The sequence below is a fragment of the Monopterus albus genome, unplaced genomic scaffold (assembly GCF_001952655.1).
Source record: "Monopterus albus unplaced genomic scaffold, M_albus_1.0 scaffold6.1, whole genome shotgun sequence".
Taxonomy (NCBI): domain Eukaryota; kingdom Metazoa; phylum Chordata; class Actinopteri; order Synbranchiformes; family Synbranchidae; genus Monopterus; species Monopterus albus.
The window spans coordinates 5,475,744-5,501,589 of record NW_018127886.1 but is presented as its reverse complement, the minus strand read 5'-3'; the positions used below and the strand labels follow the sequence as shown (position 1 = coordinate 5,501,589).

General features: G+C 41.6%; 3 protein-coding genes across 3 annotated transcripts in view; 2 read left to right on the top strand and 1 right to left on the bottom strand.

Annotated features, from left to right (window-relative positions):
• The first annotated feature begins 3,063 nt into the window (after nt 1–3,063).
• Nucleotides 3,064–8,283, top strand: ttc34 (tetratricopeptide repeat domain 34). The gene is made up of 7 exons (XM_020618246.1): nt 3,064–4,109; nt 4,368–4,590; nt 5,133–5,325; nt 5,633–5,799; nt 6,106–6,379; nt 6,521–6,735; nt 6,941–8,283. The coding sequence occupies exons 1-7, from the start codon at nt 3,217–3,219 to the stop codon at nt 7,484–7,486; spliced, it is 2,511 nt and encodes an 836-aa protein (XP_020473902.1). The 5' UTR covers nt 3,064–3,216; the 3' UTR covers nt 7,487–8,283.
• On the bottom strand, nt 8,194–15,152 carry alas2 (aminolevulinate, delta-, synthase 2). The gene is made up of 10 exons (XM_020618258.1): nt 15,046–15,152; nt 13,575–13,923; nt 13,336–13,431; nt 12,961–13,183; nt 12,259–12,443; nt 11,893–12,072; nt 11,154–11,318; nt 9,992–10,260; nt 8,875–9,037; nt 8,194–8,670 (listed from the first exon to the last, which is right to left on the bottom strand). The coding sequence occupies exons 1-10, from the start codon at nt 15,097–15,099 to the stop codon at nt 8,507–8,509; spliced, it is 1,848 nt and encodes a 615-aa protein (XP_020473914.1). The 5' UTR covers nt 15,100–15,152; the 3' UTR covers nt 8,194–8,506.
• Nucleotides 15,153–16,215: 1,063 nt separating this feature from the next.
• The window catches only part of LOC109970596 (N-terminal EF-hand calcium-binding protein 1-like), a 20,115-nt gene continuing 10,484 nt past the window's right edge, over nt 16,216–25,846 (top strand). Inside the window, exons 1-5 of the mRNA XM_020618271.1 lie at nt 16,216–16,619; nt 19,739–19,763; nt 23,639–23,747; nt 24,254–24,279; nt 24,613–24,710. Of these exons, the coding sequence (XP_020473927.1) occupies nt 16,509–16,619; nt 19,739–19,763; nt 23,639–23,747; nt 24,254–24,279; nt 24,613–24,710 (369 nt within the window). The 5' untranslated portion in view covers nt 16,216–16,508. The remainder of the gene's footprint in view (nt 16,620–19,738; nt 19,764–23,638; nt 23,748–24,253; nt 24,280–24,612; nt 24,711–25,846) is intronic.

Sequence of the window (25,846 nt, the reverse complement as noted above, 5' to 3'; positions counted from 1 at the left end):
CGTGTTGCGGATATATTGTGTTGTGTTTATCTTGTTGCTTTCTCTCTGTGTCTTTACACCTGTCACAGACTTTAGAAATTGCACTGCACTGTTTGTTGTATGGCCACACACACCTTGTTGCCTTGGCAACTCAGCAGAGAGCTATTGGATTACAAAAATGGGGCCCATGGTTTCTATCCTCGGGACGTTTAGATACAGAAAATGAACTGACACGGACGGTATCGGTGAGTCAGTTTCCTTTTTCAGACTTTGAAAAGTCACAGATTTAGGTCAGCTCTGTTCAAGCTTTACTGTTGGCTTCAAAGGCCAAGGAGCAGGTAGGTGAACCACAGATCAGAGAGAGAGAAAGCCTGAAATACCCCTGGCTGCTCAATGTTCAGTATTTTAAAAAAAGTTGCTTTCTAAAATTAAACAATATTTGATATTGAGGCTGAATATTGTAAAAATAGTTTTTAAAGTGTTAGGCATCTTGAGTACCTACAGCCAGAGCACATCCAAATCTAATGCTATGAATAGCTTTTATTTTTATTACCTACCAAGTGAAGTAATGTCACCTGGTTCTTACTAATTGAGTATTCAGGAAATTATTTTTAAATATCTCAAATAAGGCATTTTTCACTGTAGACATTTTTATTTGTTATAGTGGGAAAAGCACAGGTGTTAACTTCACCACCAGTGATCCTCTCCTCTGGTCAAGTGCCCCAGTAAGCCACAACAATGAGCGCTATCATTAATTTTTTGAAAACGTGACTGGACAAGTTCATGGGAATGTAAGAATCAGAATCAGTTTATTGGCCAGGTGTGTTGGACACACGAGGAATTTGACTCAGGTACATCGGCTGTCAATGTGCAAACAGCAGACCAGCATAAGGCTGTGTAATATAACAAAATAGCAGTATTAACATCAACAAACAATGCAGAAAAAGCAGTATCAATAAACAGTAAACAATGCAGACAACAAGGGAATGTTCATTGAAATGAGATAATTAGGGATAAAAAGAGAGTACTTAAAACAGAGTACTAGAGACTTGTACGAGTCTGTATAATCTGTACAATGTATATTTACAGGTATTGTCCAGTCATACTGTCGTGGGTTAAGTGTTCATCAGAGTGATGGCCTGGGGGAAGAAACTGTCCCTGTGCCTGGTTGTCTTAGTGCACAGTGACCTGTAACGCCGTCCAGAGGGGAGGAGTTCAAACAGATTGTATGCGGGGTGTGAGGGGTCTGCAGTGATCCTCTCCACCCTCCTTTTGACCCATGAGGTGTACAGGTCCTCCATGGAGGCCACTGACTTTGACCTTTGATCTTCAAATCTAACCATTTGTGTCAAATCTGAAGAAATTCTCTCAAGGTATTCCTGACATATCATGTTCACAAGTGGCATGTGGCCCGATGGACAATCCAAAAACATAATCCCTCCACGGCTGTGGCTAATCCTAGTGCAGAAGCAAAATTAAAAAAAGAAACATCAGCTATAGCCCTTGGAACAACCTACCTGACAAATATTTTGAAAAACTGCACGTGTAGGCTACCTAAGAGCAGAGACACTCCAAGCCGATAGTCAGCCGTCAGCCAATTTTGGGCTGTCGGTAAGCATCTGCCGGGGCTCATCTTCCTGGTGTGTCTTAAACCGATGGCACTAGTCAGACTCTGTCAGCAGCTTTTTGGCCAATTCATTACGCTGAATCAGCATCTGCTGGTTCGTCCTCGTTGAGTGAGAGGAACCACTCCGATTGGCTGTTCAGTTTAGCAAATCAGTGCACGAGAATAGAACAGTTCAGGAAAGTCCCATTCAGCTTATTGCTGTAGTATCCATAATTTCACCCATTTTAATGCAGTGTGTCCTTGTTTTTTGCCTCAACAGCCTCCCTTTTTCCTCTGCAACCAAAAGACCAAGCGCAGAGAACACCAGTGCCATTTGTAACTTCTTATCAGACATTCTTGATTAGAAGCAGCCATAAACAGCAGCTGTATTGAAAGACAGCTGTTTTGTTTACCTCTTGTACTTCCACTGTCTAGCTCTTCTTCTTTCTCTTACTGAATGGTGAATACAGATACTGCCACCTGCTGGTAGGGGAAGTTTTTTTTTCTTGCACAGGTGGAGAACATACGTGCTAGTTGGCCGTTGGCTATAGTCTGTGTGGTGTGTTCAAATGCCACTTTTTCAACCCGACTGGCCCAGACATGAGGGGACACAACAGTCGTCCTTCCTTGGTGCAATTTCTTTCATGTCGACTTGGTGTGTCTCTGCCCTAAGACTTGGTGCTGTTTTTTGAAGGCAAAGGGTGGTCACAGCAGATACTGATTTAATTTACTTATTTGTTTAACAGTATCATCATTCTGAACAGGTAAAGAGAGAGAATCAGACCGAGTGGGCCTGCTACCAGATCATGACTGCTCTGGTTCGACCTGCAGTCAATGTTTCAGAGCTGTGTGAGGATGGAAACAAGTTCCTTGAGGCTGGAGAGCTGGACAGGGCTACCTCTCTCTACATGTCTGCCTTCAGGACTCACGCCACCTCCACCATGTCCCACATGCAGAAACTGGACAAGTCCAGCCTGGGTGGGGTGATCTCTACTCTTGAAGGTTGGCTTGACAATCATGGGGAGAACCAGCCTACTGAGGGTCTTAATAAAGGACTGGCTGCTGTCTTTCTGTCCACACTCTGTCCCAACAATCTGTCAGCCACCATTTTCAAAATGGAGTCTCTCCTGCAGAGTGGTGTGCATGGCTGTGAGGAGATCTTTGCTCGCTGCACTGCTTTGCTTGAGCGGAAGCAAAACCCTCATCCAGAAGGTTCGACTCGCGTGTTATTAGAGATAACTCGTGCTCTGGCCTGCTTGTGTTCAGAGCCTCATGAGCTCAAGGGGCTGAGGCTTTACCTCAAAGCCTACCAGCGTAACAAATCAGAAACTGTCACACTGCTGAAAAGCAGACAAACCCAGCACCTACCCAAAATAGTGAAGGCCTTTTTAGACCAAGTACTGCACATACACCCCTCTCTGATGCTTGACAGCAAGAGGGCAGTGACAACAAAGGAGAGTGGTAAGCTTGATGAAGAAGCTGCATCTACAATTATTGAATTTTTGTTGGCTATCTCACCAGGTAATAGAGAAGTACAGGAACTTCAAGCAGCATATTTGTTTTTGATAGGAAGCTTTGGGGACAGTGCAGAAGTGTTCTCTACTCTCTTGCATCAAAGACATTTTCAGAAAATGTCAGAGACTAGTACAAACAAATCATTCCAAGACACGCCTGAGAGGAGAGCTCGGCTCTTAACCAGTCGAGCAGCTGCTTGCTTCTCAGCAGGCGGACGGATGGCTGAGGCATGCGGTGACCTGGGGGAGGCATTTGAGATCCACCCTGCCACTGCCCGTATTTATTTCCAAAAGCTCTTCACAGATCGTGGTATTGGGGTGGCTGCTCAAAAGCACCTTCGGCAGCAGGCAGAGAGGGGCCTGTCTGGTTTCAAAGAGAGGGTACTCATCCGTCCAGACCTGCGCTCCACTGAAGGAGTTGAACTCCTCGACCCTGTGATCACTCAGTTACGAACTCTGTGCCATTTAGAGCCTGACGGGGGAGGCCGAGAGCTGCGGGTACGACTGGCTGACTGCCTACTTCTCAGAGGGGAGCAGAAAGAGGCTCTCTCTATCTGTAGCCAGCTAGCTGCCGCCCAAGGTCAGCAGAGCTATCAAAACACAGTGCAAGTTCTTCGTGGATATGCGCGGCTTCTCTCTGATGACCACAAGGGGGCGCTAGAAGACTTCCAAGCTGTGATCGAACATCACGCCCCACATCCATCCAGCTGTGTGCGGGCCCTTTGTGGCAGGGGGCTCCTGCGCATGATGGGTGACTTAAACTACCTCGCAGCTTTAGACTATGTGACAGCCAGCAGGCTGCAGCCTCAGGAAACTGCGCTGACTGTTCGCTGCTTGGTGCCATGGAACTACAGAGGGCTGCTGTTTACTGTTCTACTGGAACAAGGGCGAGCCATGCTGGAAGGGAATGGGGCGCATGACTCCAAGTCCACATTCATTGAGAACTCCAAGCGGCACCAGCAGGACAACCAGCTGCAGGCCTCATCAAAAAGAGACAACCACAGATCAGAGTATGACATATTGGTTTATTTAATACACAATGTTTTTGTCATATTAGCACACGTGTAAATAATAAAGATAGTTGAAATCCATTTAACTGCTTCCATTTCAGGGTCCTGGTATGGTTAATGCTGATGATTGTTCAGTTTAGATTAACAGAACTGAACTATTGTTAATAATATTAGTAACACCTGTACTTTTACATTAATAATTCAGAATGTCTCAGTACAAATTAATGATGTTGCACCTTTTCCCACTTTGTGCATTAGGACTCCTGCTGGTGTTCACTCCCTGGCTGTGCTGTTGATGGATCTCCAGCCAGGTGCTGATGGGCCACAGATCCTGGTGGCCGATGCCTTGTACCAGCTTGGCCGGGTGGAGGAGGCTTACCGCTTGTTACTTTCCATTGGGCCCACCAGTCCACGGGCACCCATCCTGGTGCGCCTTGCCCTGCTGCAGCTGCACAGAGGCTTTCATTATGACACCAATCAGGTATGTATAGTATGTTTAGGGCAGTGAATCCTAAAGTGATGTCCAGGGGCACCATTATTTCTTCAGGAGTGTTCATATTATATGCGATTTAAGATTTCTCTGTGGCACACTCTTGAAATAGCTTTGAACAGCCTAGAAGTTTATCTGTTACATTTGCATACAAATGTTGTGGGATACCTACTGTACTGCAAATACTTTTTACATCAACTGAAATTTTAGATTTGCACCCTCAACGTGCAGATTTTCATTTTTTGAAAACTTGTCAACAGTGACTTGATTCAACCCACAGGTCTTTGTGGGTCTGTAAACAATGATGAATTGTTTGAACAAAATATTTTTTTATTGTTATACATGAGCTGATAATAGGTCTAGTCCCTATCCCAAATTACCTTCCTTCTTCTTCATCTTTTATAGTGTACAATACAGTACTCTGATACAGTGGTACAATAACAGTATAGAAATGTGTCAGGTAGCTTAATACCTTTGTTTAATTTTACATCTTTTACAGTACTTTTTTTTTTATCTGTCCATTTTCCCTGCAGCTGCTGAAAAAACTGATCCAATGTGGTAACACCAGCTGCTTGCGCCCCCTGTTGGCAGTGGCACAACAGAAGGACCGGGCACTACTGCAAGGACACTGTCACTGTGCTGCAAAACGCATCTTGGAGGGCACGAGAGAAGAAAGCTCTGTCCGGGAGGCTGTGGCTTATCTCTCCATTGCTATCATGGCCTCTGGTGATCCAAATCTGACTGATGAGATATTGATGTTTGTTACTGGTCTGATGCTGATTGTTAGCTTGCAATAGCTGATAGTGAATAGATAGAGGTTGGCTGTGTTTGGCTTCAGTTCAGCAGAGTTACATCTTTCATAACACTTACCATAAAACAGACAGATTGGCTATACATGTATTTAAACAGCCGGCCTGAGCAGAAGCCATTTGGATCAGTGCTCTTTTATGTTTACATTTGGTACTCGCCAATAAAGTTGAAAGTGATAACGTGTGAATATTAAAAAACCATTCAAGTAATTGTATCTTTCAAGGTGGTGATGCAGCAGACTCTTTGCTGGAGAGAGCGAGGTGTTATGCCCTGCTGGGCCAACGCAAGACGGCAATCTTTGATTTCAGTACTATTCTGAAGGAGCATCCAAAACATGTTCAGGCCCTCTGTGGAAGAGGCTTCACCTATCTTATGCTGAATCAACAGAAGGTATTCTTGAGATGAAGCACTGTCAAAATGCATCTGAGTTCAGAGCTTGTACTGTACTTCAAATTGTTTATTTTTTCCAACTAATCATTGAAGTCCCAAGCTTTCTTTGATACTATATGGTTATTTTCTTCTATACTTAAAACTAAACAGTTTGAACAACTTGAATTTCATGTGTCACAATATCTTATGCTGGCAGAGAAGTGAACACATCAAACTCTAGGAAGGATACAATTGTCTGGTGCAGCTGTAGGACATGTATATTTCTTTTCAAAGCAATTTTCAAACTTCAGTTTTTCCATACTGTAGGAATGCACTCATGATATCCTGGCAGCACTTCAGATAAACACTAACATAGTCACCAAAGACATTCTGTCACTCAAGGACAAGGCACGGAGGCTGGTCTGTGATTGGCTGCATCAGTTCTGTCGAACCAATCTGTCAGACATCCTGGTCAATCATGCTGTCCCCTGTCATGAAGAGCTGCTCAGGGAGGCTTTTATAATCAGTGGAGCTCTTATGAGGACTGACTGCAGAAACCCCAGATGGCATCTCCTCTATGTGGACATCCTCTTAGCCAAAGGTAAGATGGGAACTTTGCCATTTAGAGATTATGGTTTAGGCTGTGTGATAAATCCTGTTTGATAAAAAAAACACCTACTGTTGAACCCGCCACCTGTTTACAATAATGCTTACTCCTTCTGTTATGGTCCATCTACTTCAGGTGACATTAAGGCAGCAGGTGCTCATCTGTGCCAGGTGTTTGGCCAAGAACCAAGAGATGCAGAGGCCCAGGCCAGGGTGGGTGTGGTGGAGGCCTGGCAGCAGAACTACCGCAGTGCAGCTCGTAGGCTCAGCAAAGTGAGTGAGAAGAATCCCTCCAGTCTGCACTTCATGTTGGCCTTGATTCCATTCAATCAGCAAAAACTCATGGCACAGGTAAGCCTACATGATGAATCCCAGATTTCAGTTTTCAAAGCAAGTGCCATTGGAAAATTGCATTTTTCTGGGTATACCTTATTCTACTATCATCAACAATTTCATTTTAAAATGCGTTTTTCCTAAATCTTAAGGTACTTTACACAGAGTATTTATCCATTTCTAAATTCCATATAAATTGCTTGGCGTCTATATATTGCAACAGGCAGCAGCACAGGAGGCCAGCAGCGTGTCATCAGATGGGAAGTGGGATCAGGCTCTTACTCTGTTGACTGTGTCTGTACAAGCAGTGGGCAATCATAGACTCCAGTATCTTCGCCAGCGGGCTGCCTGCCTTGCTCAGCTGGGCTTACATGAGCGGGCCATAGCTGACCTGGGCCAAGTTATCCAGAAACATGAGGCATCAAGCGCCAGTTGTTCAGTTGACCTGCAAGTCTGGGCGGAGGACCTGTGTCGGCGAGGTCACAGCCTGGTGCTCTGCTCCAGGGAAGGTGCGGCCCTGGAGGACTATGCTCAGGCCCTGGAGCTCCACAGGGACCATGCTGTCCAGTGTGTGGAAGCTGGTCTGGGGAGGCTGCGCCTGGCTGAATGCTTCCTCCGGGGGGCGCTGCAGCACTATGGGGAGCAGGAGCTCAGTAAAGCTTGGACATTGATTGAATGCGGACTCATTGTGGACAGTGATAATGCAGAGCTCCGCAGACTGAGGGCAAGGGTCAAACGAGAAGTGGCCAGTCCCTGCAATGTCAACTAGTCAGAGATTCAAATAGGACACAGGACCTCCAGCTGAGCTTATGAAATATAGCCATGTCAGTGCCTTTACTTTCAGATGTTGTTTTGTGAAGGAACATCTAACTAAAATTTTATACACCAATTAGCCAAAACATTAAAACCACTTGTCTAATATTGTGTAGGTCTCACCGAACAGCTCTGGACTGTCGAAGCATACAAGGCATCTTCTGGTATCTGACACAAGATGTTAGCAGCAGATCCTTTAATTCCCCAGACTAGTCAGTCTGGAACTTTTTGATTGAAACATCCATCCTGATGAGGGTCATGTGGAGTCAATCCCAGCTGGGTGAGAAGCAGGGTACACCCTGGACAGGTCACCAGTCTATCACAGGGCTGGCATGGAGACAAACAGCCAGACACACCTACACAGGCGATTTAGAGTCACTGATCAACCTAAGCTGTGTTTCTTTGGACTGTGGGAGGAAGCCGGAGTACTGGGAGAGCTCCTGGGACTCGAACCTGGAGCCTTCTTGCTGTGAGACAGCAATGCCAATCACTGTGTCACCATGCCGGTCAATTGAAGCATCCATAATTGAAGTATTGTGAAAACGAATTCAAAGAATGATGGTCTCAGTAATGATATGGCATAAAGGAAATCAGCCAACATGAACTTACATAGCACTGTTTAATTCAAATTATCACACCTATATAAGAGATTTAGGAAAGTGCCGATGTGCAGGTTTTATGTTTTTAAAATGGAAGCGGCAGTTTTCTTTAATCACATCCATGATACAATTTAGTATGGATAAATACAGCAAATCATAGCTAAATACTGGCGTATAGTTCATACCACTGACTTTAACATATATTTAAACAAAAGTACAAAGTACTTGTACAAATCAAGGACAAAATCACTACATTAGTACTCTTCTCAGTGCATGTGAAGCAGGACTTTATTATTTAAAATTGTCAAATACTGCATTAAAATGTATACATATGCTGTCTGTATAACTTGTGTTAAGAAGCTATGTGTACTTTGGTATTATGCATACACAGTAATGTATTGTGGTTCCATGTTGCCGAAGTAGGATTTCTCCCACTCACTCATGAGGTCAAAATGCAGTGGGCGATCACAGAAGGTGCAGGAAGCTGTGGAGGGGCTGTTGAGCAGGAGTCCTGCCTCCTGCCACACCTCCACCAGTTTCTCTGTGAAGAGAACAGAAACACTTATCAATGAGCAATTAAATGCCAATTGTAGTTCTCAAAAACGTCAGTTATAATGATTTTTGCCAGCACATGCTCAGGTTATGATGTGTGACAACAATTTTACATTCACTAAGGGCATTTATATAAATCACCTGCACCTGCTGCTGTCCTTGCTTAAATTGAGAGTAACTTAGTTATTCTCACCCACAAAGTACTCCATCATGGCAGGATTGTGATGAGGAGATGGAGCCAGGCGCAGCAGCTCCTCACCACGAGGCACTGTGGGGTAGTTGATGGCCTGGACATAGATGTTGTGTCTCTCCAGCAAAGTGTCACACACCTTTGTGTTCAGCTCAGCATTGCCCACCTAGTAAACAGAGATTACACAGGTCATACCGGCAGGAAGCGACGCCAATACTGCAGTTTACTCAGTCTTTACCATGTGCTGATGGATTAATTATAGGCTTTAATATTCAGTTTCAGCATTTTAACAAAGCAATTACAACTAATGAAATAATTAGCAAATAAATAATGCATTAAGAAATGAAAACCTTTCAACAGGTTTTAAATAATATATTAATTACATTTTACAATGAAATCACAAAATAAATACTTTCAGAAAAAAGAAAAGCTTGCATAATATAAATGCTAACTTCATTAACTTAATGACTTATAACTGTTTTCATAATTAAACACTGAAAACGTCTAACTACTCCAGTGGCACACTACACACTATTGTCTGTGCTGTGCTTGCATGAGGACTATGTATTTGGTTGCACAGGTGTTACTATTGATTATCATTAACATTTAATTAACACCAACAATTGCTTTGCTTTACTTTGCTGTAGCAGAAAGCCCCAGAGTCAGCACGAACAACCAGGCCAATGAAAGTGAAGTAGCTAAGTTACAGTCACTCAGCATTAACTTTATTATTTACACCTTGTTTTTCCTATGGTGATATGTCAAAATATCAATTTCCATGAAAAAGGGCTATACACAGGCGCTCCTACAAATGGCTGCAGCTTACATGTATTTTTAATGCTTAACAGTAGAAGTGGTTTCCATATACAGAATATCAGAATAGTATAACTATCAGAGTTTTTCCCTAATGATGTAAGAAACTAGTTTGTTAATCATTTCCAAGTAGGAGATAAGTCCCTGTAATGCTAATGAAATTAGTTATAGACTTGTGCTTGCATAGCTGGCTACAGATGATATAGTTTTGACCTTAGGAACTTTTGGCTGTGGTCAAGTGAGGAGCTGGTAGATAGAGATAATGCTGTATAGCAGCGGAGGCAGCGGCAGTGCTACATCTTCATACCCGTATGGGGATGATGTGGCTGGGGCAGTTGACCACAGGTAGGCCTTTATCCATGAGCAGCTGCCTCATGTGTTTCACGTTCCGCTGGTGGGCTCTGCGGAGAGCCTGCCCCTCGTGGCTCTTCAGGACCCGGACAGACTCCAGGGCTCCAGCCAGGACCATCGGGGGCAGGGCAGTGGTAAAGATGAAGCCAGCTGCATAGGAGCGCACTGTGTCCACCAGGGCAGCACTGCTGGCAATGTAGCCTCCCACACAGCCAAACGCTTTTCCTGAAACAGTAACAGATGACAGAAAGTACATGAGGTGAGGAAATAGTGAATAGTTGGTGATAGTTGAAGATGGTGTTGTACAGTCCAGTACGACACCACCTCTATGACCTCAATAATAAACATATTATTGAATTTATACATTTATGACAAGTTCACCAGAAACTGAAACATTTTGAGCTTCATAAACACAAATGTTACAGTGACACTGTTGCATTGAAGTGCATACAATTGTACAGGTGCAGCTATTAATGTGAGCGGTGAGTGTATATAGAATCACGTTCTGGTTGTCGAGGTTGTTGACCTGAGCCAAACTTCTTTTTTGGCACCAACATTTAAGTGACTTTTTCAATATAAACTGCTGATAGTGAGATTAAACACTCACAGTTTTAACTCACTTTTAAAAATACAGTTTTTTTTAGAGTTAATTGATGTGATGAATTGACAAATGATTGTGTGGTTGACAGGGATTTCTGCCTACAAATTTACAGTCATCATAAAGCTACTCCCTGATGATGGTTTTATCAGTTTAACCAGAGAGGGAGTAGAGTCCCCACCCAGCTGATAAAACCTCTTGCTTCTTTTGATGAGAACTCACTCCTTTCCTGTCCTCACTGGAGGAGAGCTCAGAGAGCCAGTTAGTGCAAAAGAGAGGCTGTAAGTGGGAGTGGGCCTAAAAGAGAGCCAATTAATCTACTGTAGGACAGTCTGAAGCCGTTTGCCTTGCCCCTTTTAGTGTCATGAAAGGATATGTTGGTGTATGACTGATATTACCACTGTGGGAGTGTCCTTTAAACTGGGTATTTCAAATAAAATACAATATAGACATGACAAAAAGAAAAAACAAACAAAACATTAGCTTTACTAGAATTGGACTTAGTGCAGATGATACTCACCTAAGGTCCCAGACACAATGTCAATCTTGTGCATTATACTGTCCCTTTCTCCAACTCCAGCTCCATGGGCTCCATACAGGCCCACAGCGTGAACTTCATCAACAAATGTCAGAGCTCCGTAATGGTGAGCTACATCGCACAGCTCTTCCAGAGGGCATATGGCACCTGAAAACCCCAGAAAATAAGGTGGTATAATTAGAACGGCACAATACAGACAAACAGCTTCAAATGTCATCCTGATACTGTATGTACTGTAAACATAAAACACAGCTACTCACAATTTTCAAATATTTATTTTTTGTCTTTTTAAAAATCCTGCCAGATACGTTCACAGTTATCCATTTAGTTTTCAGTTGTACCTGATGAAACTGTGACTAGTGTGATATTCACACAGAGAACTTGTGCTAAAGGAGGAAATCAGTTTCTTCCCATGGGAGACAGTGACGAAGGACAGATACTGCAGACTGCATAATTGTAACATAAACATAAATAGTCCCATACCATATTTTGCTGATTACGACTGTTCAACAATATAATATACATATGTATACTGTAGATTTATTAGAGATATGATTAACAAATTTATATGCAATTTCTTCTCATTAATGACACCAAAAACAGTGTGAAAAGGGTTTTGGTCAAGTTAAGTAAAATCAGCTTTAATTCATATAGCCCAGTATTGTCCAGTATGTCACCGCAACTTAACACTTATGTTACTCACCGTCCATATGTTACTCACCGTCCATTGAGTGCACAGTCTCAAATGCCACAATTTTGGGGGTCTTTGGGTCTGAGCGTCGCAGTAGTTCCTCCAGGTGTTGGCTGTCATTGTGGCGGAAGATGAAACGCTTGGCTCCGCTGTTCCTGATGCCCTGAATCATTGATGCGTGGTTCCCTGCATCAGAGTAGATCTCGCACCCTGTATGTCATTGTGAAAACACAGGGAGTCCAGTGAGACTCACAACAGTATTCACCTTTTCTACAATGTATAAAACAAGACATGTATCGTTGTCTGAACTATGAGCCGCAGAGCTCTTTCCTAAATGTCATCACCTCAGTCTAGTAATATGACCATGTGCCTATATGATCAGAGGTTAATACTTACCTGGCAGCATCTTAGCCAAAGTGAAGAGGGTGGAGTCATTTGCCACAAAGCAGGAGGAGAAGACCAGAGCTCCATCTTTCTGGTGCAGCTGGGCCAACTCCTTCTCCAGAGACACGTGGAAGTTACTGGTGCCTGAGATGTTCCTGGTCCCACCTGCCCCTGCACCGTGCTTGTCCAGGGCATCCCTGAGAACATTCAGAGCAAAACGATATAACATCTGACTCACATAATCTATGTCACGGTAGGTATCCCATCGCTTCTTTTTTCCAAAGGTAGTAAAGTAGTAAATGAATAATAGTGTCTTTGATTCAAAAATAAAGTGAGAATAAGTGATTTCCTGTATTTTTATAATATTGTGATTGCTTTTATTAATATTATTTATTAATAAATTATATATAATATTAACATTTTATTTCAAATGTATAATATTTTAACATTTTTATTTTATTTTAAGATTTATTAACTTGACCTTTGGCTCCCTGAGTTAATTGTTTCAAGCCTCAAAATTGGATCTAGAATAATCTTGAAAAAATAAAACAATTCAATGATAGGCAAATTTAAATAAATAAAATACATAATTTGACTAATTGACACTTGACTTGGACTTGCTTTGACAAGAATTGTAATTTAACTTAAGCTCTTTTTGAGGTGGCCTTTCCTCTAAAGACTTACAAACGTTTGTTCCCTGCTGTCTCATTTTACCTGATGGCAGATACGACCCGCGGGTGTGAACTCATTCCCAGATAGTCGTTGCTGCACCAGACAGACACCTGGGTGCCCTCCCTCTCCGTGTCAGAGTAATCCTCTGCAAAAGGGTAGACCTCAGCAATCCTGTTCACTGTCTTAAAGACTCTGTATGTGTGGTCCTCCTTTTTCTCAGCTATCTTCTCCATGAAGAAGCGGTCATATTCGTAGCTGGATCCGACTGCGGGAGTGATAGGTTTGAGTTTATATCAGTTACAGCACTCAGTGAACAGCTATCAGATTAAGCAAATTAAAAGGAGTAACAGGACTTCACCATATTAAATGAGTGGTATGGGAGGCTTTCTTTCAGCCCATTTTAACTGTAAACCATACCCATGTTGTCTTTAAGGAGGTGGGTGATGGTGTTGCTTTCAGCTGATGTTGGGAGGATTGAATCCTTTAAACCCTCCAACAGTGATGTCATCAGTCCTATAAAAGAGGAGTACAGGCACTTACTACTTTGCCTTCTCTTTGATATTTGGCAAATTTGTTTCTGTTAAAATTTTAATTCAGTGGCTCTGGTCTTGTGTATGTTCACTGCAGCATCACTACGGCCTGTTAATTCTACCTACCTTCTTTGACATCCTCCTGTACTTCAAGGCTGGCACGGACCATCCCAATCTGAGAGCTGACAAAAGGGCACTCCTTTGATACTGACACGGCCACCTGAGTAGCCGTCTGAGCAAACAGCCTTCTCTGATCCACTGTGGGAAGTTGGTTACACTCTGATTTGGTGGCTGAGTCACCCAGCTTGGCTTCCAGAGACCCTGGGCCGCTCACAGTGACCTGGCGAGCGATGATGGGGCATTGCTCGGCCAGAGACAGTAAAGCAGCTCCTGTTCTCCTCAAAGCTGGCTTAGGAACTGACTTCAAAAATGGGCAGTGATGAAGGAAGGCAGCCATGCTGCAGCTGTTCTTACTCTGAGTTAAGACAGAACACAGGGGAATAACTGTTTTCTATAAAAACTGACTCATCATCTGCAATACTGTCTTCAAAGAGTAAGAATTTTCTTGCATTTAGTGTGTGTAAACACATATTTACATTCTCCTTTGGAAACTGTTGTCTTCATGGAAAACACACCTCTAGCTTCTAGTGTCTAGTTTAACTGGTTAACAGCGTTCAAAGGGACTAAAGATACAGCCTATGCAGTTGTTCGCTTTAGCTACACATAGCAGTAGGTGTCTCCCCCAGGGTGCGGCAGGCTGCTGCTGCTTATCTTCACTCTGCAGGCGCTGGAGACCTACTCTGACTGACGTCATGGCCGCTCTTTCCTGAGAACTGTAGCTATTAGCATTATGTAGCATTAGCTATCAAATAATCCTCAGCAGGGAGGCATCTACATTTTTTTTATTAATACCCATCATTTCCCTGCTATTAAAACTGTTTTCAGACTCAGAGAAAAAAAGAATAATGGCTATAATATTCAACCAATAAACAATCAAATAATCATAACAAAGTCATACTTGATTTGGATTTTATTTGATGATCCACTTTATATGTCGTTTAATTTACAAACAGAGGCCAGCTGTATCATTTTGCTCACAGTCCCCTGTGGCCAGCAGATAAAGTAATTCTTGGGATCTGTCGCTTTCACTTGTGCTGAGATGTTATCTTTATGTTGCTCTGTCAAACCCTACAAGTACAGTAGGTCAAAAAGTTTATCTCCACATTGTTTTGTTGTTGTTGTTGAAAACATTTAACTACTGATCACTTCCAAAAAATGCTACATATCTTTAAATTAGCTATATTTTGTGCTATAAGAGTTAAGTGGAGTAACCACACCTTATGTCTCCTCTCACTGACTGTTAACCAAAGTCATTTAGGAAAATACTGTGTGCGCATGACAGGTTCTCCACTACAGGATTAAATCAATACAATAAAAGAAAGTATAAATACCTATGACAATAAGAGTGCTACTAATAATACTCACAGTACAATTACCTCTACAGCATTACTAAAATCAGAATAAAAGCAATAATTGAGATACTAACAACAATAATAAGACAGTTACAATCAGAAGTGAAGACCGTCAGGGAACTCACCTGTTGACCTGCACTGAGGACGAACTTCAAAACAGCAACTAGACAAACGGTCATTAAGTGACAACACTTATTGGTCAGCTGCTGAAAAGCATTATGCAATCAGCTCTACTCCGCCCCTCAGAGGCCTCTGTATGGGTCTGGGCTTTGGGGGCCACTCAGCAAATCATGTGTGTGTGTGTGTGTGTGTGTGTGTGTGGGAGGTGTGGTTAGTTGTGTCACTCTTTGCTGTGTGTAATGGCTTTATGGTGGACTTGTTACTTCCATGCCTGAGGAGCTAAACCTACATTTTCAACAATATAGAAAATTCTCTTTTTGTCTGTTTTTGTGATTAAAATATTATAATATTCTACAAACATTAAAGCGCTATGGGGTAACCCCACCAATTAGTGAATAGCACGTACACACATTAATGTATTATATGACTTAATGTAGTTGTTACCAATTGTAACTCCTCCATCTGTAACTGACTTACTCAGTATTACCAGTTGTAATAACATAAGATACAGTATGTCTCCATTTCTTACATACATATTAAGTATTATATATTTATTTATTTTGTATGAAGATGCCAAATGTTGCCAAAAGAAACCTAGTACATACACCTTGAGTTAAGGCCTTTCTATTTTTTCAGGGCTCTAGACTTGAAGCCCAACATGTCCTCCTGAGGTTGGAACACACTTAAAGCAGCTATAATTCACCTGTCCCTGTTTTGTACATGCCCATAAACAGCTGATGAAATCTCTGTAAGATTTGTTCATGTGTGTTATCATTGCTTATCATCACATTATAACTGCTGTCAAATACAAATGCATTTAAATGTATTTACAAATGACTGCTACTGACCCTGCTTTATGGACTATTTAAGCTAATGAGTGTTTATATTTGTTGTGTTTATATGAGTATTTATTATTAATGGTGCTGAAATAAAAGTCATAAATATCAACAGAGAGCTCCCCAGATCACTACTGACACTAAAATTATTAATGACACTGAACATAATGTCCCCACTTCCCATTAGTAAACCCTTATGCACGGGCACAAAATAAAATATCATGTAGGCTACAAGTCGTGATAAGGTTACTGAGGTTACTGATTTAACAATGAGCTAAATACTCCTGTTTTTCTTATTTTTGTTCAGCCTGTCTTCTGTAAAACACACTCCCTGACATGCATGTGTGTTTGCGCGTGCGTTTGGACCACCAGATGGTGCATTCCTCTGACTTTTATGAATCGGTGCTGCTGCCTCCGCTGGTCGTGTAGAGGCGGAGTTTTTCTGTCGACGTGCAGGCGTTGGGCAGCAGGCAGAGGGCAGCAGGCTGGGTGCATCTCGTCCCGACTGGATCACAGGGCCAAACAGCATCATCATCCTCTATCCACCCTGACGAGGACAGCCTCTCCGGGAGCTCAGAGGGACGCTGCAATCTGATCAGAAAAACGGCAGAAATCGCATCAGGAACGACAAGATGCTGGCCTGTACAGAGATGATCACCATGTGTCTCCAGTCTGCCAAGCACGAACACTTCAGAAAGCAGCTTGACCACAATCAAAATCGAGGCATCGCTCTCTTCCATGATGTAAGTACACACTGGATTTGCAATGTTCAAGTGGTACACCACCTTTGAAATTTAGTCTTTTTCACGGATATATCTCTGGGACTAATTCTTGGTTATGTTTTTGCATGATTGTATCCACGTTTAGACGTTTGCTCACATTCACCTCCCGGGGGATGGGGGTATAATAGATTTACTGTCCTTATATCCTGCTTTTTATGAATGCTTCATACTGAGACTGAGCATTTAAGCCTCCCATTCACATGCGCTGGATGTGCAGCAGCTCTATTACGTAAGAAAGGTGAGTGCGCGCCCGCTAGTGCGTGGATAACAAAGGAAACAGTCATCTGACCTACAAATGTTCTGATTCGTTTCACCTTTTAACCTGCAAAGCATCAGTGTAGTTGTTTTAACTTGGCTCCTGGGGGTCATGACTGGTTGTATAGCCCAGATGAAACATGCATGTTGTCTACAGTATGTAAAACGTGACATGGTGTACACTTTTAATGAGCAGCCCTCCCTATGCACAGTACTAAACCAAAATATAAAAACAGAAAGATCTTACATTTTCAATTATTTAATCGAGGATTTGCTGGAGTAGCTGACAGGGTTGGATTTACACACACAGTGGTCTCCAGCTCTGCTGCCTGCCTCTTTATCATTACAGTACTTTGAAATCACAGTTTTTTGTTTAGAGCCTTTATAGCAGCGCTGAGGACAAGACAGATGTCTTAGCAGCATCATTTACTAGACTTCCTTACAGATGGCTGTAAGTAAAATTATCTTTTTCTTTGAGGTATATTATTGACCGGCAAAGGGAAAATTAGACTGCAGCCAGTGTGCAAGTTGTTTACTGTGCTGTAAATGCAGTTAGCATCATTCACTCCAGCTCATTTGCTTTATAGCAGCCAAGCTGACACATCTTCGGGGAATCTAGTGGCTGAGGGTTAATCGTTTATCCTATAATAGCTGCAGAAAGTAAGACTGAACTGGAAAGCAGTGATCCAACTTAACTGTCATGATCCCTTTTTAGGAAAACTACTAAGTTATTGGCCTGCACTGATTTTGTTTTACTATTATTCATCTCTCTTCCTAACAACTAAATTGTGCTTGTGCTCCAGTCATGCTTGCAGTATTTCAGAGAAAACTGACCTTCCCTCATGATTGATTTCCTCTGCCCAGACTCAGCACATTTAGACTTTAGACAGATTTTGTATTTTTACATCTGTCAATTAATATTACTTGATCTGAAGGAGCCATTGTGTTGCTTTTAATAGACAGGTGTGTGAGGGCTGTCAGCCTTTATACCTCTGAGATGGATTTCACTGCTGTATAAAATCCAGCAGTTTGTTTCAGAGGCTGATGGGAACCATTGTCATTTCATCCATAGCTGAGAGGCTGTAGATTCTCTCAGTGTCAGGGACTGGCTAAGACAGAGATGACAACTGGGCAAGATTCACATAGCTAATATTGTTTTTGGAAGATCATCATCAGCTCAGTGGGATGGCAATGGCTCCGTCGACTCCACCAACCTCCCACCTACCAGCACAAAACCTGTACTGTGCATCTCCTCCTCAGCTTCCTCCAGAGACTACATGTATTGCCTCATTTTGTTTTCCAAATTTTAAGGCACAGCACTCTGTGGTGTTGTAGACAGGATGCTTACATCAGCACTAGGGTTTACAGCGATTTGATGGTGACAGTGCAGCAGCATCACACCGGTTTGTCCGTGCAGAGAAATAAAAGGACCATGCCCGCATGTTTCAGTCCAATCAGTGCAAAACCACTTGTACTTTAAACGAAACCTTCTGCAAAACATCTTAGTTTTGAACCTGAACAATACCTCGGCTGGGCCAATATTGTTAGGTTGATATTAAGCTTCTAACACAGACTTGCATGATTAACTAAAAGTAACATGCAGGCGCAGAATTGTCAAGGAGATGTTTTATAAAGAACAACTCGAACAGCTTTCCTGTACTTTACATAGAAAGAAAATAAAGACTACAGATTAATATTACTAATTAATACATAAATATGATTTATAATAAAAATAATTTATTTCTCATACAATACAGGCATCCCCACACACTCCTTCATTTACTATGATGTTTTATCTATCTGAGTCTTACTGCTTTTTATTAGCTTAAATGCAAATGTGAATTTTGCTGTTGTTAGTTGTTAATGGTTCTCATTTAGTTTACTGTCAGACTTTTTGGCAAGTTTAACTGTAAAATCTTCAGGTCGCTATATATTTTGAATCTAGCTGGAGTTGTGTGTAACCCGTCATAGCAAACATCATGGTTTGATGTTTTAAAAATCTGCTCTTAAACTGCATTACCACACAATAGCATAACTTTGAAATGAATGAACATTCTCTACATTTGCTCGGTCCTCAGATTTTCTGTGTGGATGTGTCTCAAGCGGAGAGGGGGGTGTTGATAAAAATGGGATGTGAGCAGAGCAGGTCCAGGCCTTTACATTCTGTTGTGCTGGAAAGGTGACATGTGGAAGTAAGTGCACCGCTCCACTCTGATGATACAGTTTATCAACCAGCCGCTGGACTCGCTTGGTCCTCACAGTGTGACTGAGCAGGAACAAAAAAAAAAACAGAGAAAATGAAAGAGGGACCACTCTGATCTGACAAACAACACCTCACACTCCACAAAAAGGTCTGACTTTTCACAGGTTTGGTGTTACATGAGGATGAAGATATTAATAATGACTTTATTATCATGTTCACAGGTTGAATGAATGGACATAAAGGACTGTCTCTTCCTGCTTATGCAGATTTGACATAAAACTGATGGAGCTGCCTTGAAACAGCATTGTCGCTCTTCCTGGACAAAAACAAAACTGAAACAAAACAAAAGCTAGTAGCCTTTCATTTCCTGGGGTGTTTCATGTCTCCTGTGTTATCAAAAGTGCAGCAGAGGCAAACAGGAATACCTCTGCTGTAGTATGCAAAAATCTTAGTGTGCATTTGTGTTGATCAAAATTAAGTGTTAACTCTTGAAGAACCTGTATTTCCTCCTAAATGCTCAAACATGTAAACTATCATTACCAATGTTTGATTTGTCCAATATCTTTTGTCATCTGTACGCCAGACCTTAAACCCTAAACACAATCTTTTTCTCTTATTGCAGATTTTCCGCCGGGCAGACAAAAATGGTGAGTAAGCAAAATATGCAGCTAATGTGGCTAACGGCTAGTGGCTAGTGTATGTGGTTAATGACAACTCAATTAAAAATGTCTTTGAATGCATTGTTGCACACAGAAACGTGATGCGGCAGTGGGAAAAGGCATGGCTTTAATGGCTGTGTTCAGGTGGTCTGGATTGGTTCTGAGGGGATTTCTATGAACCCAGTGGAACTTATCTTTTCATTTACCGCTCTCCATTAGATAGAAAGCCTATAAATTAAAGTCAGGTGCAGCTGCATCTTTTTGGTTTTGCGCTGTGACTGGATTTAACAGGATGAACTCCTGTAGCTGCTCACCATGCTGTGCTCACCTTTTCCTGTTTTCCTCTGTAGAAAACACATTTTAACTTTAAATAGTGCAGATTCACTAGAAACTTGCACCTAATTTGATATTAAGGTGTTACAGTCTTACATTTCAGAATCAGAATCAGCTTTATTGGCCAGGTGTGTCGGACACATGAGGAATTTGACTCAGGTACCGCGGCTCTCAATTTGCATGTACTTGTCTTTATGTAAGGTAGCAGTGGGCAAATAAAATGTAAGGCTGAGAAAAGAAGTAAAGAAGTAATGTGCAATCAAGCAGAGGAATGTGCATTAGGAATAAAATTAAGTACTATACACACATAGTCTGGATTCAGCGGATCGATATGTACAAGGTATATTTACAGGTATTGCACTGAGGATTATTGTCTAGTCATACTGTTGTGGGTTAAGTGTTAATCAGAGTGATGGCCTGGGGGAAGAAACTGTCCTTGAGCCTGGTTGTCTTGGCGCACAGTGACCTGTAGCGCCGTCCAGAGGGGAGGAGTTCAAACAGGTTGTGTCCCGGGTGTGAGGAGTCTGCAGTGATCCTCTCCACCCTCCTTCTGACCTGTGAGGTGTACAGGTCCTCCATGGAGAGCAGGCTTGCACCAGTGATATTTTCTGCAGTCCTGACTGTTCCCTTGAGTCTGTTCCTGTCCTGTTTGGTTGCTGAGCCAAGGCCATTTAATCCCCATCTTAACTTCAAAGGAAACCCTCCCCCTACATGTCCCTGGGGAAAACACGGCGCATTCAGCTGTGTATGAAAAACAATCCTGACAAACAGCAAAATGTTTTTGCTCTTAATTTTTTATTTATGTACGCCATCTACATTTAATGGAATATAAAATGCAAAAGGGGCATCATATCTACAGACTGTGATCAGGAGAACTGTGACTGTTATGTCAGAGTAGGATCAATGATGCAACGTGTCACCATGAGCAGGATTTTTCTTTCTGTCTTGTCTCAGATAATTATGTTGTGAATTAGCAGGAACAAATTATGCCTGAATACACATCAGGGATTTGACATTTTAGCAGTAATAAATGTTACCTCGGTTTCAATAAGTACTTCTATTACATGTGTCTTTGTGAAGCCTCGGGTCTGCTTCTCATGTTCTTTCTTTCAACCCAACGCCCTCCTCACACCAAGCCTTTTTGTTTCACTTTATGTAGAAAGGAAGACAAGCAAGAGAAGAGAACCATGGTGCATGTTTGTGGTAGTTATCTTCAAACTGCAGCTCTACTCTGGTTCTCATCTTCACAAACTCACTGAGTCATGCACTGGAGAGGACTGTGCCTCCTTCCAATCAGCACTGAGTGGGCTGCCATGATAGACCTCAGGCACTGCAGATTTACCACGTAATGAGGCCTGGCTAGCAAACCCACTGTGCTCTATCCCTCCTCTATTCCTTGCAATGAAGAATCACATATTTTAAAAGCCAAAAAAAAAAAAAAAAAAAAACAAGCAAACAAGGATTCTATGAGTAGACTGCAGGAATATTTAAGTAGAAAATTAATGATTTTACTCAGCAGCCTTGTGCTGGAAATAGTTTGTAATACATTTATGTTCATTTCAGTAACAGTTAAAACTATAGTTTTCTTCAGTGTGAAGTGAAACAATAAGCTGCCTTACTTCTGTTGTGAGGTGCTGATTTCTTAACCATCTAAACAACACTTTAAATGTCCCTGCAAAGGTTGTGTATTGACAGTTGCTAGTCAGTTGCTTAATTCAGTTTTTGCAGGCCTAGATAATGTAAGACAGCATGTCTGCAAGAGTATTCAGAACAACACCCTTTAATATTTTATTTAACAAATATCTTACCAGGGAAAACATGTATCAGCAGCGTATATAGTATATGAACAGAAAAAAAACAAAAGTTGTGTATGGTTGAAGACAGGGTGAATATTTCACTAACTTTTGCTAGCTGTGAGTGTGTTAAGGTCGAATAGTTTTTATTATTGCTATATTTACACAAACACTAATTCATTTTGGGGTGAACAGTAATTGTTGCCAAAAGTCACAAGTCATTGTGAAGAGTTCAACCAGTGCTGTAGTTTTTTCAGGACAGTCTGACTGATTGCTATGCTAATCATGATATAATGCCTCCAGTACTTATTTCTGCACATTCTGATTAACATTCTGAAACTACTCTTCCAGGCAGAGCAGATGCCAAACAGACTACTGTCCTTTAGCTTGTGAGACAAACACTGTCTATAGCCAAGAGCTCAACCATTCCTCTGCTGCAGCTCTGAGACAGTGAATGCTTGCATAACGTGCCATCTGAGCCGCACTGTAACTTTTTAGGTGTTTAGCTGGGTGTGAATTTACACCAAAGAGAAGCTGATGAAACAGACTGGAGAATGAGTCAGAGGTGCAACAGGCTGTGTTTACTCCTACATCACGTGAAAAGATGATTTTTTGCATGGAGGATTGAGAGAGGAATTATGTCTCTGGCTCCTCTAGTAGCTTCATCTTCCAGCTGAGGTTTAACAGCTCAGACAACAGCAAATGTTCAGCAAACACACAGATTCCCATCTTAACAGTATGATTAGAAAAAAAAAGTAACTGCTAAACAATATAAAACACTTTCTACATTCATGTTACTTAATGTAGCAGATAAAGAATATAACTTGCTAAAATCAGAAGACAGTCTCGTCTGTACATTTGCCATTGTGCAAATTAGCCGTTGCTGCATAATGCAGCATGTCCAGAGTGTGTGTGAGTGTGAGCTGGCAACAGGGCAAAATTGTTCTTACCAACTAACAGATGATATGATTTACAGTCAGCTCAGGCGTATCAGTCAGCACTGTTGCCTGGCAGGCTGTGCGAGCCGGGTCTCAGAAGGTATCAGTGCTTACAGAGCAAAGCTGGAGAGATCTCATTATCATCTGCTGTGTTCTACTTTGACTACTGAAACCAGCCCTCAGTCACTCTCCCAAGTATCTTGGGGTACTGCAAGCCCTGCAAAATACAGCCCCAGGCACTGCTTATCCGGGGTGGACCATGCTTACATTTGTCTTTGTGTTTATCCTCTGAGCTGCCATTGCCTGCATGTCGGTGAAGGTATAAAATTGGTTGAGGTGCAACATGTGTTTATGTGGTTGCTACAAAACTGTAAAAGGAGGAATGAATCATAGTGGAAATCGAAACAGTGGGTAAATTATTTAGCAGTTTCTTTTCAACACTGAGCAAATAAAAGCAGGCATCATTAAAAAGAAAATGTTTTTTCAGTTAGGTCATTATTAATATCACCAACAACTCTGTTGCAGTAGTGCAGTCAGATGAAGGGAAACAGCTACATTTAATTCAGTTCTATGAGAGCAACTTGTTAGTGTGGATTGTCCTTGAGTGAGGTTTAAAAGCTAAAAAAGATTTTAGGGTCATGCTGATTGATGTAAAATAGTTTAATTAGGCAAAACACCTTTCAGTTAAATTAATTTAGTGTTGTGTTAAAGTACCTTTATTCGCTTAGACTGAATAAAAAACAAACACTTGATTCAGGCTTCACTGAGTTGTAATTTGCATGGGTTTGTCTCTTTTCAGATGATGGCAAACTGTCCTTGGAGGAGTTCCAGTCGTATTTCACTGATGGTGTCCTCACTGACGAGCAGATGCAGGAGCTGTATTACTCCATCGACAGGCAGCAGACAGAGTAAGTGCATCTTGCTTTTCAACAACCTCTAGCTCGGCTGCTCTGCTGTCAAATGTCAGCATCTTACTTCGGTGAAGATGATGTCAGTAATGCACAGAGAGCCTCTCAGCTGGTATTTTGACCTGATGGCACTACGCAAGCAGTTAAATAACTACTTAGGTCATTAGGACTTATCTTCTAAGGAGGATGTATATCTGTGGCAACTTTCATGGCAAAAAATATTTCAGTAAAAGCCAAAAATGCTAATCTATTGGTTGCACTACAGGACAAACCAGGGGATAATCAAAGTCAGTCAGATTGATCCTCCGGGGACCATGAATATCTGTACATAATTGCATGGATTGCATGCATCCATTCAGTAGTTACTGAGATTTGTCACTCTGGACCGAAGGGACGGACCTGCTGACAGGCACTTTGACGTAGCGGCGCTGTGAGAATTATTTCCAGCTCCCCAGTTATATCTCATTAATGGCGTTCTGCTTTTTGTCTTCTTTCCTTCTTCACAGCAACCTAGACATAGACACGCTCTCAGGTAATTATGTGTCATTCTTCTTGACTGTGCTAATCATGTCACTCTTTATATACAGTTGCATAACCTAGTCTTTGTGTATCAAAAAAGCCCAGGGTGTCAAGCTTTTAGCTGCTGTTTTGGCTTCAGCTGTTTCATGATGACCAAACCCAAACACGCTCCTGTCTCAGTGACTCAGTAGTTAACATGTATGGCACTGGACAAACTACTGAAACTAACTAATAACTCACTATTCCCTGTCAATCTTAATTTATTTCCTTCTTGCAGAAAATACCACTGACCAATGTGCTGATCAGACACAAAGCACGTTGCTTAACACGTTTTCTTCTCTTGCAGAATACTTCACTCCACATCTGGGAGAGTATATCAATGTGCTGTCTGCTCTGGAAAAGCTGAATGTGGCCATTTTGAAGGCCATGGACAATACAAAAGAGGTGGGTGATGATGGCTCTCACTTCTTCATTGGGCTTAGTCTGTATGTAAGTCTGACATCAGCACGCTATTATCCATTCACCAGTTTTAAGGACATTTGTCAGCATCCTTCATCCTTCTGAGCATTTGGTCCGGCTTTTTTGTTTGTGCCTCGGCTATTGGTTTGAAACCACAGAGGTCTTGTTGCAGTACAGAAGGAAAGCCTGCTAATGCATTTTTAAACAGGTGCTCACAAGACCTACAAGGTGAACCATGCTTTTAAAAATGACCTCCTCTAAATTAATGTCAGCTTACCGGTGGGAGAAACGTGGCAGTTGTTTGTCTTTGTAAATGAGCTGGGCAGTCAGTAAAACAAAGGGAGCAAAGCAATTTATGTGAGGCTGTTTCTACGCTGCATTTAGAGCGGGAAGAAAACTGAAAACATCCATTATTCATATTTGGAAATGCTGGCACATTATTTCAAGGTGGTTGGTCCTAGGCAAGGCAGTCTTATTTATATAGCACATTGATTTGATTTGATTTATTCTTTCAAGCATGTAAAGACAGTTGATATGTCAACACACATAATTTTACACATATCCAACAAATGCTAATCCAATATCAATTTGCTTATACCTAGTACATGCTTGAATGGAGTAGGAAGAAGTCAGACTTATCCAGTCCTACCCCATGACATCATCTTACCATCATTGGTTTGCAAGCAGTATCTCTACATAAATAATTCTCTTCTACACCACACAAGTAATATACTAAAAAAATTTTTAACAGAGTGTTAACATTCTTACATAATTACATTCTTAAATAATTTTCTTCTACATCATCAGTAATATACTAAAGATATCTGTGCAGATTCTTAGTCATCCAGCTCATAGTAAACCGCAACCGATTTCCAAGGTTATTTCGGTTGCAATATACTAAAGAATTATTACAAAGTGTTAACATTCATACACCACACCCACAATGTTCCATCTAATTAATCATTAAGCCTGTTCTTGCATATATCTTGATTGACACATACCTTTATATTTATGTTTAAACTCGTCAATTCTATTACTATTTTTTATGTCCACACTTAAATTATTCCATAGTTTTACCCCACTTATAGAAATACAAAATCTTTTTTTGGTTGTACGTATAG

Coding starts and splice junctions, on each gene's coding strand:
- ttc34 (XM_020618246.1), top strand. CDS start 3,217: ATGTCAGAGACTAGTACAAACAAATCATTCCAAGACACGCCTGAGAGG. Junction 5,326..5,632: donor CATTGCTATCATGGCCTCTG/GTGATCCAAATC, acceptor GTATCTTTCAAG/GTGGTGATGCAGCAGACTCT. Junction 5,800..6,105: donor TTATGCTGAATCAACAGAAG/GTATTCTTGAGA, acceptor TCCATACTGTAG/GAATGCACTCATGATATCCT.
- alas2 (XM_020618258.1), bottom strand. CDS start 15,099: ATGACCGTTTGTCTAGTTGCTGTTTTGAAGTTCGTCCTCAGTGCAGGT. Junction 13,184..13,335: donor CCTCCTTAAAGACAACATGG/GTATGGTTTACA, acceptor TCACTCCCGCAG/TCGGATCCAGCTACGAATAT. Junction 12,444..12,960: donor CGGGTCGTATCTGCCATCAG/GTAAAATGAGAC, acceptor GAATGTTCTCAG/GGATGCCCTGGACAAGCACG.